At 42.0% G+C, this 14,823-nt stretch overlaps 1 protein-coding gene across 2 annotated transcripts in view; it reads left to right on the forward strand.

Moving 5' to 3' along the window:
* LOC135523409 (ras-related protein Rab-40B-like) overlaps positions 1-3,538 on the forward strand; it is a 39,320-nt gene extending 35,782 nt beyond the window's left edge. For both annotated transcript variants that reach the window (XM_064950059.1, XM_064950060.1), the window contains 3 exons: positions 611-688; positions 1,263-1,485; positions 1,761-3,538. In XM_064950059.1, the coding sequence (XP_064806131.1) occupies positions 611-688; positions 1,263-1,485; positions 1,761-2,062 (603 nt within the window). In that variant the 3' untranslated portion in view covers positions 2,063-3,538. The remainder of the gene's footprint in view (positions 1-610; positions 689-1,262; positions 1,486-1,760) is intronic.
* Positions 3,539-14,823: the final 11,285 nt, after the last annotated feature.

A 14,823-nucleotide genomic window follows, 5' to 3' on the forward strand; every position in this document is an offset into this window, starting at 1 on the left:
GTTCAATTGTGTGTGTGTGTGTGTGTGTGTGTGTGTGTGTGTGTGTGTGTGTGTGTGTTTGCCTGTTCGCGGGCAGGTCGGTCAGGGCACAACAAATAGAAGTCACACTCACAAGTCTCTGGCCTCTAACAGTTCTATAGAATGCATGCTGATGGAGAATTGGCTTGAATCCTCAGTGTTCGTTGCTGGTGCCACCGGTGCCAGTAAAACATAATAGCAGTTGGACAGACTACTCTAGCTAATTGCATTTATACTGTAATGTGCATTTCCCTTTTTACAGCTTACACTCTTCCCCCATTTAACGGAATAGTATGTTTCATTTTCTCTGACCTCAATTTAATTTAAGTAGCCTACTGTACACAATGTTACATATTATAATGTGCATCTCCCCTTAGAGAGAGTTTTAGAGTGCGTGCTAGGTACCATTTTATTCTTGTGTTATGTCTCTCTATTTTCACAATAACCCTCCCCATCTTTCTTTTTCTTTTTTTTCCTCTCTCTCTCTCTCTCTCTCTCTCTCTCTCTCTCTCTCTCTCTCTCTCTCTCTCCCTCTCCCTCTCCCTTTCTCTCTCTCTCTCCTCCTCTCTCTCTCTCTCTCTCTCTCTCTCAGGGTGTGATCTTGGTCTATGACATCACCAACCGATGGTCCTTTGATGGTATTGACAGATGGATAAAGGAGATAGATGAGGTAAGAGACATCGATCAATCGCCTCCTCCGAGTAGGCAAACCACTTCTGTGTCCAAAAATGGCACCCTATTCCCCAAAGGGTTCCGGTCAAAAGTAGTGCACTTTAAAGGGAACATGGCGCTATTTGAGGCACTCTCACTGAATCGCTCTATTGCTCCGTGATGTAAGACACATTGCTCAATATCTGCTTGTGAGCATGACTAAACCTTCTCAGAACTCCATCCCACGCCTCTCGCCTCTGCTCCGAAACAACTCACCCACACTCAACTAGCCACACACAGAGTTAGACTTCCAAGATGGTCCATGTTTTGTGAATAATACTATTCAACTTCAATGAAAATCACATATGGTAGAATACTCAACGATTTGATTCTTGAAAAGCTTCATGCCCCCCTTCTATTGCCACATGTATTTGAGGGAATACAGGGAGGAATGCTAAGCAACACACACACACACACACACACACACACACACACACACACACACACACACACACACACACACTCTTATCCATCCCGGTGTACTAACAGAATCTGTGCCTCACCACTTTCTGTTTCCCTTCCTGTCTACCCAGCATGCACCAGGAGTTCCCAAGATCCTGGTGGGTAACCGGTTACACCTGGCCTACAAGCGTCAGGTGACCACGGAGCAGGCCCAGCTGTACGCTGAGAGGTTAGGGGTAACCTTCTTCGAGGTCAGCCCGCTGTGCAACTTCAACATCACAGAGTCCTTCACAGAGCTGGCCAGGATTGTCCTGATGAGGCACGGTATGGAGAGACTCTGGAGACCCAACAAAGGTGAGTGAGGCAGTGAACACTGAGCCTAGAGCAACTTCTCTGTTTTTCTCTGTCTGTCTCTCTCTCTGTCTGTCTCTCTCTCTGTGTCTCCCTCCCTTTCTCTCTTTTTCTGTATTTTTCTGTCTCTCTCTCTCTCTGTTTCTGTTTAACCCAACAGTGCCCTCTCATGGTGTATTATTGCTATTTGTGAAATGTTAAATATTTTCTCTCTCCCTCTCTCTCTCTCTCTCTCTCTCTCTCTCTCTCTCTCTCCTCCCCTTCTCTGTCTTTCTTAGTGTTGAGTCTCCAGGACCTGTGCTGTCGTTCCATCGTGTCTTGCACCCCTGTCCACCTGGTTGACAAGCTTCCTCTCCCCCTGGCCCTCAAGTCCCACCTCAAGTCTTTCTCCATGGCCAACGGCCTCAATGCCCGCATGATGCACGGAAGCTCCTACTCTGTCACCACCACCAACACCACCCACATCGCCACCAAGAGGACCGGAGGCCAGCTGCTGAAAAATAAAAAATGTATTCGCCCTCAGCAGCTCAGCCCGGCGGCCGCACAGAGCTGCACCGGCAACAGCTGCAAGATCTCCTAGCAACCGGCCGAAACAGGAATAGGAAGTCCTTGGGACAGTATGTTGTCATCACAGGAACAGGAAATTGGTGTTGCTCACTACTGCAGCTCATCTAGGCTCACCAAGAGCCAGCCACATGAGCTTCAAGGGTGTGTTCAATGAGGGGTGACCCCTCACAGCCCCCCATAACCCCACAGACCAGGAAGTTGTCACAGGGACTGGATGTTCTAGGCCTCCAGACCCACAAGAGTCCCACCTGAGCTCCATGGTGGAACGAAGATGTGGAAGGAACCTGCCATGTTCAGAGGTTGTGGATTGACACTACTGGTCACTAGCATTGGACCCAAAAGGAAGTTTTGACAACCGATCGTGTCTGAGCCATATGACTGTATAGTGCGTAATATGATTCCATGAATACAGTATGTCAACATATGAACTGTTCAACTATATAGTACTATTTGTGGATGATCTGTGGTTTATTTTTGCTCTGTTGTCTCACCCAATGACACAAAGCATTCAAATGAGTTTCACACCTGTGGTCTAATTTCACAATGAAAGAAAAGTGGACTGGTATTATCAATGGTATACTATATCGTTGCCTTTTAAACAAAATGCTGGACAGAGGCTTTTTAACATCTGGCTCCTGGTTTTACACACCGGTACTTTTTACATTAAAATACTATTTTTGCCGACGTCGTCTGGAATTTCAAGTCGGCAATTCTTTGGAGAAACCATTTGTATCATGAATTTGTATGATATGTACAGTTATGACAATGTTGTTTGATACTGTTTGTTTGATGTTGGGTTTGTAGGTGTTTCACAGTGACACAGATAATGCTATTAAGCAATAAGGCCCTAGGGGGTGTGGTATATGGCCAATATACCACGGCTATAAGGGCTGTTTTTAGGCACGATGCAATCCGGCCATATATCACAAACCCCCAAGGTGCCTTACTGCAATTATAAACTGTTTACCAATGCAATTAGAGCAGTAAAAGTAGTTTTTTTTTATCATACTTGTGGTATACAGTCTATAATAAACTGGGTGGTTTGAGCCCTGAATGCTGATTGGCTGAAAGCTGTGGTAGGTTTATCAGACCTTATACCACGGGTATGACAGAACATATGTTTTTACTGCTCTAATTACGTTGGTAACCAGTTTATAACAGCAACAAGGCACCTCAGGGTTTGTGATATATGGCCAATATACCACTGATAAGGGCTGTGTCCAGGCACTCCGCGTTGTGTCGTGCATAAGAACTGCCCTTAGCCGTGGTATATTGGTCATATAACACACCTCCTCAGGCCTTATTGCTTAAATATACCACAACTTTCAGCCAATCAGCATTCAGGGCTGGAAGCAGCCAGTTTATAATTTCAGATAGATAGTGACAACACCAAAGACACAGCAGACGTAGTGAGGACGTCACTGAATGAACAAGCTGTTTTGTACAGTAAATATTACCACTACAATAAATTTCACAAACAGGAAGTGTCTTTTTTTGCTCAGATAATAATTGATTGGATTTATATAGCGTTTTTCCACATGCTCAAAGCGCTGTAAAGTGGGGTGAAGAAGATCGGTAACTGGGTAGATAGACGTCACCAGGGATACAATGCTGCGGTCAGAGAGAAAACAGATGTTGTCATATTTATTGAGGTAAAGGCGTGTGTGTGTGTGTGTGTGTGTGTGTGTGTGTGTGTGGTTCTGCAAAAAAGGAGAGACATCCATGAACAGGGGAATGTGTTAAGGATAAACCTATTCAAACACATGATGAAAGTAAGGTAAGTATAAAACATTTTGGGGGGGTATGACTTCACTAGACATGGAAAATAGGAACCAAACACTCTTAACTTGGACACACAACTGGAAGGGAACGGAAGAATTGTTTGACGGGATTTAAATACAAAAGTAAGGTGTGTATAAACTGTAGTGAAGCTGTCTTACACTGTAACTGTTTCTAAATGAGGTGTCACAGGCTCAGCCATGGAGCAAGAACTGTAACTTCATTGGAAAAACACATAGCTTTTCAAATCCATCAGAAAATCAGAGAAATGTACCCTTGGAAAGCTTTCCTGATAGTTTTGGTCTTGTCTGCACTCTGTCTCTGGTTATGTGTTCTTCAATGAGAGTGTCAACAAGAGGATCAGTATTTGGTAAGTCCTCATAGCAAAGAGTCCACACTGAAGATGTGTTCTGTATAAACCCCAGGCTAAAACGATGCTATTATCAGGTTTTGATAAGCTCTTACTGTAGTTTACTATAACAGTATGTGTAGCTTTTTACTGATAATGGCTGTGACTTGTAAATGAAAAATACAAACAAATGTGTTGTAATTCAACGCTTATCTAGACCACCTGGGGGGGCCCCCCCCCCCCACAGTCATGCCTCTCCTCCACAAGAGGAACTTCAAAAGACTGCCTGACTGGGGCTCCTGTATCTCCTGGACCAGAAACACTGTGAGTTACCCCAGCACCTGTGTCAATCTACGTAACATAATAAAATAATAAGCAATCCCCATCAGTTTAAACTTTTTTGCTTGGGCTGCAACTCAATCCACCACATCCGCCTATGCCGGCCATCTGTGGTAAAGGTGGCTGAGCTACAGTGGTGTTTGTCAGATCTCACGAAAACCTCTAGCATCTGAACGGTTTGGCCTAAAAACTATTATGGAGAGGTGAGACTCTCACGAACACGATGGTGTTCTCCGCTTCGCTCTACGACCCCAACAAATGTCAAGGGACTCGTCTGAAGTCGGTAACGCTGATGCGCCAACTTCTGTCTGTAGCTTCCGAACATGGTGGTTTTGCTCTACAAGTGTCACACAGGATTCATCTAAAGGTAACCCATACAATTGAATAGAAGTATGGAGGTAGTTTTGTGCCATCACAAATAAGGGGATAAATACAATGAACAAAAATATCAACTCAACATGCAAAAATGTCTACGATTTTACTGAGTTACAGTTTATATAAGGAAATCAGTCAATTGAAATACATTCATTAAGCGCTAATCTATTGATTTCACATGCCTGGGAATAGAGATATGCATCTGCTGGTCACAGATACCTTTACAAAAATGGTGGATCAGAAAACCAGTATCTGGTGTGACCACCATTTGCCTCATGTAGTGTGACACATCTCCTTCGCATAGAGCTGATCAGGCTGTTGATTGTTTCCTGTGGAATGATGTCCCACTCCTCTTCAATGGCTGTGCGAAGTTGCTGGATATTGGCGGAAACTGGAGCACGCTGTCGTACACATCCATCCAGAGCATTCCACACATGCCCAATGGCTGGCATATCTGGTGGGTATACATGCCACGGAAGAATTGGGACATTTTCAGCTTCCAAAAATTGTGCACAGATCCTTGCGACATGGGGCCGTGCATTATCATGCTGAAACATGAGGTGATGGCGGCGGATGAATGTCGCGACAATCGGCCTCAGGATCTTGTCACGGTATCTCTGTACATTCAATTGATCCATTGATGAAATGCAATTGTGTTTGTTGTCCGGAGCTTATGACTGCCCATACTATAACCCCACTGCCACCATGGGGCACTCTGTTCACAACGTTAACATCAGCAAACTGCTAGATCACACAACGCCATACACGCTGTCTGCCATCTGCCAAGTACAGTTGAAACCGGGATTCATCCATGAAGAGGACACTTCTCCAGTGTGCCAGTGGCCATCGAAGGTGAGCATTTGTCTACTGAAGTCTGCTACAAAGATGAACTGCTGTCAGGTCAAGACCCTGGTGAGGATGACGAGCTGAGCTTTCCTGGGACAGTTTCTGACAGTTTGTGCAGAAATTCTTCAGTTGTATAAACCCACAGTTTCATCAGCTGTCTGGGTGACTTGTCTCAGATGATCCTGGAGGTGAAGAAGCCACATGTGGAGGTCCTGACCTGGCATGGTCTGCGGTTTTGAGGCCAGTTAGACGTACTGACAAATTCTCAAAAACGACATTGGAGACTGCTTATGGTAGAGAAATTAACATTACATTTTCTGGCAACAGATCTGGTGGACATATTTGTAGTCGGCATGCTAATTGCACGCTTCCTCAAACCTTGAGACATCTGTAGCATTGGTTGTGTGACAAAATTGCACATTTTAAAGTGGCTTTTTATTGCCCCAGCACAAGGTGAACCTATGTGATGATCGTGCTGTTTAATCAGCTTCTTGATATGCCACACCTGTCAGGTGGATGGATTATCACGGCAAAGGAGAAACGCTCACTAACAGGGATGTAAACAAATTTGTGCACAATATTTGAGAGAAATAAGCTTTCTGTGCATATAGAAATGTTCTGTGATCTTTTATTTCAGCTCATGAAACATGGGACCAACACTTTACATGTTGCATTTATACTTTTGTTCAGTATATGTGTAAAATATATAAAATATATATATATATATATATATATCTGAATACTTTCCGAATGCACTGTATATATATACATACATATACATACATACATACATATATACATACATACATATATATATATATATATATATTCAGACCTCTTGACTTTTTCAGCATTTTGTTACGTTACAGCCTTAATGGGATAAATTTTAAAAATCCTCATCAGTCTACACATAATCCCTCATAATAACAAAGGAAAATGTTGCACATTTATAAAAAAAACTACCAGAAATACCTTACATAAGTATTCAGACCCTTTGCTATGAGACTAGCATTTCGCTACACCCGTAATAACATCTGCTAAACATGTGTATGTGACCAATAAAACATTTGATTTGAGACTCAAAATGGAGCTGTTGAATCCTGTTTCCATTGATCATCCTTGAGATGTTTCTACAACTTGATTGGAGTCCACTAGTGGTAAATTCAATCGATGGACATTATTTGGAAAGGCACACATCTGTCAATATAAGGTCCCACAGTTGACAGTACATGTCAGAGCAAAAAACCAAGCCATGAGGTCGAAGGAATTGTCCGTAGAGCTCTGAGACAGATTGTGTCGAGGCACATATCTGGGGAAAGGTACCAAAACATTTCTGCTGCATTGAAGGTCCCCAAGAACACAGTGGCCTCCATCATTCTCAAATTGAAGAATTTGTAACCACCAAGACTCTTCCTAGAGCTGGCCACCATGCCAAACTGAGCAATCGGGGAGAAGGGCCTTGGTCAGGTTTCTTCCTAGGTTTTGGCCTTTTTAGGGAGTTTTTCCTAGCCACCGTGCTTCTACACCTGCATTGCTTGCTGTTTGGGGTTTTAGGCTGGGTTTCTGTACAGCACTTTGAGATATCAGCTGATGTACGAAGGGCTATATAAATACATTTGATTTGATGACAAAGAATTGGGTGGTCACTCTGACAGAGCTCCAGAGTTCCTCTGTGAAGATGGGAGAAGCTTCCAGAAGGATAAACATCTCTGCAGCACTCAAAATGGATACTTATTTAACACCATAATTTGCAAATCAATTCATTAAAAATCCTACAATGTGATTTTCTGGATTTTTCTTCTCATTTTGTCTGTCATAGTTGAAGTGTACCTATGATGAAAATTACAGGCCTCTCTCATCTTTTTAAGTGGGAGAACTTGCACAATTGGTGGCTGACTAAATACTTTTTTGCCCCACTGTATATATCCTGAGCTTTCTTACATCTCCTAGATATAGGACAAACACTTCAAAACCGTATTCAAAACCGTATTTGACTGTTTTCTGAATGTGTTATTAAATACATTTCTTTGGGCTTTAGTTGTAAAGGCCAAATTCAATAACTTGCCTGCCCCTTCATCACAACGGCTTAGACCTTTAGAGATTATGCGGGGCGGCAGGGTAGCCTAGTGATTTGAGCGTTGGACTAGTAACCGCAAGGTTGCAAGTTCAAATCCTTGAGCCCCTGAACAGGCAGTTAACCCACTGTTCCTAGGCCATCATTGAAAAAAAGAATTTGTTCTTAACTGACTTGCCTGGTAAAATAAAAAAATAACTCATTGCTTAACAGTAATAATTTCAGGAATCTCATTTGCATTTAATTGTCAACTCCTTTACATTAGCACCTCAAAGCAAATACAGTGTGCTATTCACACAGCATGTGTAGTTCAGATTGTGGTTGAGTCCTTGTGTATTTACAGTCCCTGTGTTCATAGTCATCCATCAGGAATTCCAGCGATCTCGATTTTCAGCCTTTATTACCGCCCCTTTTCATTGGCAGGAACCAGCTCAGTAGTGTTAGTGAATGGAACCGACCGGCCCATTTCAACAACCCCTTTGGTTTCATGGGCTACAATCTCGCTCTCTCTGTATCTCTGTCTCTCCGTCTGTGTGTAAATATGGTACATTATGTTATTATGTGATTATATCCCGTACTGTATGTTATTCTGTGTTTTATAATGTATACATCTCTGTATTTCTGTGTGGATTTGCTGTGCTGTGGTGGACAATGGAGGAATACTCAACAGAATCTGGGATGGGGAACGTTATAGATGCATGTGACTGTGTTTAGGTGAGGTGTGCTAACACCTTGTCCTTTGAGTAAGATTGTTGAACTTTGTGATCTTGTGAGGGGCATTTCTCATACAGCTGATGTAAATGTCAAATGGTTTTAATCTGGTTAGGCCCTTGAAACTGATTCAGGATCAGCTCTCAGCTCCCAGTTCTGACAATACCCATCAGTTAGCTAAACAATAATCTGACCCTGAACCAGTTGGTAACTAAAAAAAACAACCTGTTGGAAACTAAACATACATGTATCTCCTTTAGGATGACTGGGGCTGTCACTGCTGGTTTTGAACACGACGTTGGAAGCAGAACATCCGTCTACGTCCACACATCCTTCTCCATCGTCACTGGGCAGTCTGAAGAAACAAGGCTTCAGACAGCTACCCCACAACAAGGTGTGTAACAATGGCTGCCTACCAAACAGCACCCTATTCCCTATACAGTCCACTACTTTTAACCAGGGCCCATAGGGGATATTTAGGGGACAGGGTGTCATTTGGGACGCACAGTGCTTGACTTGGACTGAAATCGGAGTCTGTAGTTATTTCGGGTGCCAGTACTGTTTTATATTTAGGTGCAAGGAGCACCACAATACTTTTGAGCTAATATTCTATGAGAAACAGGAACTCAACCCAACTCAAGCGCTGGACACAGACAGTGACAACAGCAGTAAAAAAAATGTTTACCTTTATTTTGCTAGGCAAGTCAGTTAAGAATAAATTCTTATTTTCAATGACGGCCTAGGAACAGCGGTTTAACTGCCTGTTCAGGGGCAGAACGACAGATTTTGTACCTTGTCAGCTCGGGGATTTGAACTTGTAACCTTTTGGTTACTAGTCCAGTGCTCTAACCACTAGGCTACACTGCCACACCAAATCTTCTGAATCATACAGTGATTTTTACATGAAGATACCCCCTCGGCTACACAAGAGATCATTTATCTCAATGGGACATAACGGTTTAGTTAAAGGTTAGATAAGAGAACAAAAATCACTTCACCCTTTAACATGGAATCCTCATTCCATATTTTTTATCTGTGTGTTCTGATCCCAGAAGGCTCAATATACTGCAACTTCCTAGAGTCACTGATGAAGAACAGACGAATATCAGCAGAGACATTTAATGGACGGACGTCCATCTATTATTATCAACGCATTTGTTTTGATATGATTTCTGAGCATTTCTAAAAGAGCTTGACATTTCATGGGGTATCGTTTTTACTGATTCTGTTCCAGGCTGAGATCATATTATGGTGGCCATTTTAACAAGAGCAGCTTCTACTTTCTCCACCCTGACTTCCTCAGATACATCTGGAGCAGGTAGGACCGACTCTTGAGGGCCTTTCAAAGGTTAACTTGACCCAAGGGTCATCATGACACAAATGTAGTGTCGGAGGTAACTCCTGACAGGTTTCTGAGGCCCTGGAGGCTGAAGACAACCCTAGAGCCATACAGTGTACACTACCGGTCAAAAGTTTTAGAACACCTACTCATTTAAATGTTTTTCTTTATTTTTACTATATTCTACATTGTAGAATAATACTAAAGACATTAAAACTATAAAATAACACATGGAATAATGTAGTAACCAAAAAAGTGTAAAACAAATCAAAATGTATTTTGTATTTGAGATTCTTCAAATAGCCATCCTTTGCCTTGATGGCAGCTTTGCACACTCTCGGCATTCTCTTAACCAGCTTCACCTGGAATGCTTTTCCAACAGTCTTGAAGGAGTTCCCACATATGCTGAGCACTTGTTGGCTACTCTTCCTTCACTCTGCGGTCCAACTCATCCTCAACCATCTCAATTGGGTTGAGGTCGGGTGATTGTGGAGGCCAGGTCATCTGATGCAGCACCCCATCACTCTCCTTCTTGATAAAATAGTCCTTACATGACCTGGAGGTGTGTTGGGTCATTGTCCTGTTGAAAAACAAATGATAATCCCACTAAGCCCAAACCAGATGCGATGGTCTATCACTGCAGAATGCTGTGGTAGCCGTGCTGGTTAAGTGTGCCTTGAATTCTAAATAAATTCCAGACAGTGTCACCAGCAAAGCATTGCATTGTGTTCCCCCCAACCCCTCTTTTTACGCTACTGCTACTCTCTGTTTATCATATATGCATAGTCACTTTAACTATACATTCATGTGCATACTACCTCAATTGGGCCGACCAACCAGTGCTCCCGCACATTGGCTAACCGGGCTATCTGCATTGTGTCCCACCACCCACCAACCCCTCTTTTACGCTTCTGCTACTCTCTGTTCATCATGTATGAATAGTCACTATTCAATAATATCTACATGTATGTACATACTACCTCAATCAGCCTGACTAACCGGTGGCTGTATGTAGCCTTGCTACTTTTATATTCTTGCTACTGTATATAGCCTCTCTACTGTATATAGCCTCTCTACTGTATATAGTCTCTCTACTGTATATAGCCTCTCTACTGTATATAGTCTTGCTACTGTATATAGCCTCTCTACTGTATATAGCCTCACTACTGTATATAGCCTCTCTACTGTATATAGTCTCTCTACTGTATATAGCCTCTCTACTGTATATAGCCTCTCTACTGTATATAGCCTCTCTACTGTATATAGCCTCGCTACTGTATATAGCCTCGCTACTGTATATAGCCTGTCTCTTTACTGTTGTTTTATTTCTTTAATTACACATTGTTCACCTAATACCTTTTTTGCACTTCACTGTGAGGTCTACTACACCTGTTGTATTCGGCGCACGTGACAAATAAACTGTATAACCCCCTTCCTTGTCAAAACACAACTGATGATCAAACGCATTAAGAAAGAAAGAAATTCCACAAATTAACATTTAAGAAGGCACACCTGTTAATTGAAATGCATTCCAGGTGACTACCTCATAAAGCTGGTTGAGAGAATGACAAGTGTGTAAAGCTGTCATCAAGGCAAAGGGTGGCTATTTGAAGAATGTGAAATATAAAATATATTTTGATTTGCTGAACACTTTTTTGTTTACTACATGATTCCACATGTGTTATTTCATAGTTTTGATGTCTTCACCATTATTTTACAATATAGAAAATAGTAAAAATCAAGAAATACCCTAGAATGAGTAGGTGTATATACTTTTGACGATAGTGTATATACAGTATATGCAATTTTTTTTCAGTCAGATAAACACTCCAAAACAGCCTACCTGACTGTTTGTAGGCGTCCGCATGGTCCTGAAGCACACTGTTGCCCTGTTTTGTATCACATTCCAATGATTCAACTGGGGGGGGGCAAAAATTATATTTCAGAATGTGGGTGGGGACATGTCCACCCGGTACCCAGTGAAAACTACTCACTGAAGATGCATTGTGTGGTTCTCATGACGTGTCAGTTCACAATATGAAATTATCTTCTTGTCTTTTCTCTCAAGCAGGTGTATATGGCTTCAGCACCTTGGACTACAAGTTCCCAAAATACTACTGCGCCAAACAACACTCACCAATTGTATTTGTCGTCAATCATGATTATATAAAGGAGATGAAACCATGGAAGAAGTTCCATGACATTTTTTTTTATCAAACTGTACATTGGAAAGGGAATATCATCCTTAGACTTGTATCATTCACTGTACATTTTTAGTCCCTGCATTTTCATTGTACATAGATGTTAACAGATAAAAACCAATGTATCCTCAGATGACTCAAAACTAAGTAATTTCCGTGTTGAATGCACTGTGAGTGGTTCAGAAAGAGTGCAATGAGCCAAGGAGATAGGAGGCATTGTATCACTCACTCCCACTCATGTTTGCGTTTGCTACCTCGACAGAACATTCTTTGAGTGATGCAAGATTGTGTTAAAATTGCGAAGAATGGTTAACATTTTAAAATTCTTGAATTAATCTGTTTCTGATAGTTTATTCGCTCTGTAAGAGAAGCGATGCATGATTCAATGTTTAAACAAAACTAAAATACATGTCTTTCATTGTCGTACTTTTGAAAGCACACTGCAGCGGTCCATTTGATTTGAGTGCAACGGGTGTGTTACTTACGATACTCCGTCTTACCAGCAGGTGTCACTAAAACCTAACAACTTCGAACTGTGGACCGTTTTATTTATGTTTCCTCGACCACATACACAAACTCCTTTCCAAATCCTATCAGAGCAATTTAATGCCACTTGGATTGCGCGGCTTTTGAATATTTCTACATGGTAAACCCGACCTAAAACCATGTCTTGTCTATTATGGACATCTTCATTCTCGCTCCAATAAATTATAACTTTAGCCTAACTACTGATACAGAGTCAGGTATTTGTTCACTCCCCTAATGATTAAGGATAGTATGGGAGCATGGTCATCTGATCCTGGATCTGTGTTTTAATTCGCGACGAAGTTCTCCAGAGTTTTGATGCGTGTGGAGGCGGAGCCGCGCGCTTTGCTCCAGGTCGCAGAGGGATTTGGAGAAAGATATGTCCTCCGAGCGCAGGGACAAGTCCGGCGACTTATCCTTCAGGAATGGTCTGTCTGGCGAGAATGACAGGATTTTATTTACTGGAAGCAAAATAAGATTTAACTGAATAATGTCCGTTTGACTTTCAATAATTTATCTAAACGTTTTCTGGATTATGTGTTGCCAGTAGCAGGGTAACTTCTTCATACAAGCAGATTCCATTGAGTCTACAAGCACCTGACTCGCTGAGCACTACACCCTGGCTTCAACCCTTCACTAGTCCAAGGTCAAGGACCGGATAACATCTGTCAACATTTCTGGTGAGTTTGTATTTCCCTCTTCGTTCGTTTATTATTGAGTGGTCTTGCAAGACCACAAATCAAAAAGCACTTGATTGGGTGAAACGTCCGGGGGAACCGGAGGGGAGATTTGAAAGCCACTGATCTGTTTGTGTTTCAAGGTAGATGGGTACACCTGCTTGTCAATAGTAGCCTATATAGCTGACTATATCCGGTTTGTTTTAAGGCCAGTTTGTTTCCCTAACTACAGGGACGCAAAGTAGTTAGCAGCACTGTGTTGAGTTACAAATGATTCTACATGTGCCTCCCTCATGGACAGCTGCTGATTTAAACTATGATGTGACGTTATGACACCCTTTCAACCAGGGTTTCTTAAACTCCCGTTTTTTTTGTTGTCCTAGCACTACACAGCTGTTTCAAATGACCAACTCATCATCAAGCTTTGATGACTTGAATCAGCTGTGTAGTGCCAGGGAGAAAAACGAAACGTGCAGGGGGGGGGTGTCGAGTTTGGGAAACTGTGTGTATTGTGCTTGGTGTCGATCAATAGGACAGTCATTTGCTAGCTGGCAAGCAAGGTGCCTGACCAGTTTTAAATTAGTGGCTCATCATGGCACAAATGAATGGCATTAAGCTACAACTAGCTGGTCGGGCACTACATCTCTGTGCTAGAGGCGTCAATACAGACCCTGGTTTGATTCCAGGCTGTATCACAACCGGCTGTGATCGGGAGTCCCATAGGGCAGCGCACAATTGACACAGCGTCGTTAGTGTTTGGCCAGGGTAGGCTGTCATTGTAAACAAGAATTTGTTCTTAACTGACTTGCCTAGTTAAAAAGTACTGAGATCACATATAGCCCAACTTCTGAATGGAGTTAACATGGTTTCATGACTGCTTCCTTACATGATGCCATCTCCCTTCACTTAAGTGTAGCCTAAAATAGCATGATATTATCTTCAAAGCTGATGTGATCTGATGTGTACAATAACCTATCTCAGTGTTGTATAGGCTAGATGTAGTTAGTCCCACAACCTAATGGTAAACAGAAGCCCTGCTGTAGACAGACAGACACCAATAACAGCTCCTCCTTCTAACACGTTGTTGTGCCAGACATCATTATGTCCCAGCACAAGCGTCCAGAAGAATGGGGAAAAATGGAATGGGATAGAGTAAAATAGAAAGAAGAAATTATTGTCCTTGTGAAGGAAAATTATTTGCCAAGTCTACAGCACAGGTGATAAACAAAAAGTACCCACATTCAGTTGTCATGACAGATTTTCTTTTGTCATTATACACATTAAAACTTATTTGTCATGTGCCAAATACAACAGGTATACAACCTTAAGGTGAAATGCTTACTTACAAGCCCTTAACCAACAATGCTTTAAGTAGTAAAAAAAATATAAATAAGTGCTAAGTAAAAAATTGAAAATAAAGTAACAAATAATTGTATAGAAGCAGTAAAATAATAAGCGAGGCAGGGGGTACTGGTACAGAGTCAATGTGGTGGTTATTTACAGGGTATTACGGTACAGAGTCAATGTGGAGGCTATATACAGGGTATTACGGTACAGAG

Source organism: Oncorhynchus masou, chromosome 31 (assembly GCF_036934945.1).
Source record: "Oncorhynchus masou masou isolate Uvic2021 chromosome 31, UVic_Omas_1.1, whole genome shotgun sequence".
Taxonomy (NCBI): domain Eukaryota; kingdom Metazoa; phylum Chordata; class Actinopteri; order Salmoniformes; family Salmonidae; genus Oncorhynchus; species Oncorhynchus masou.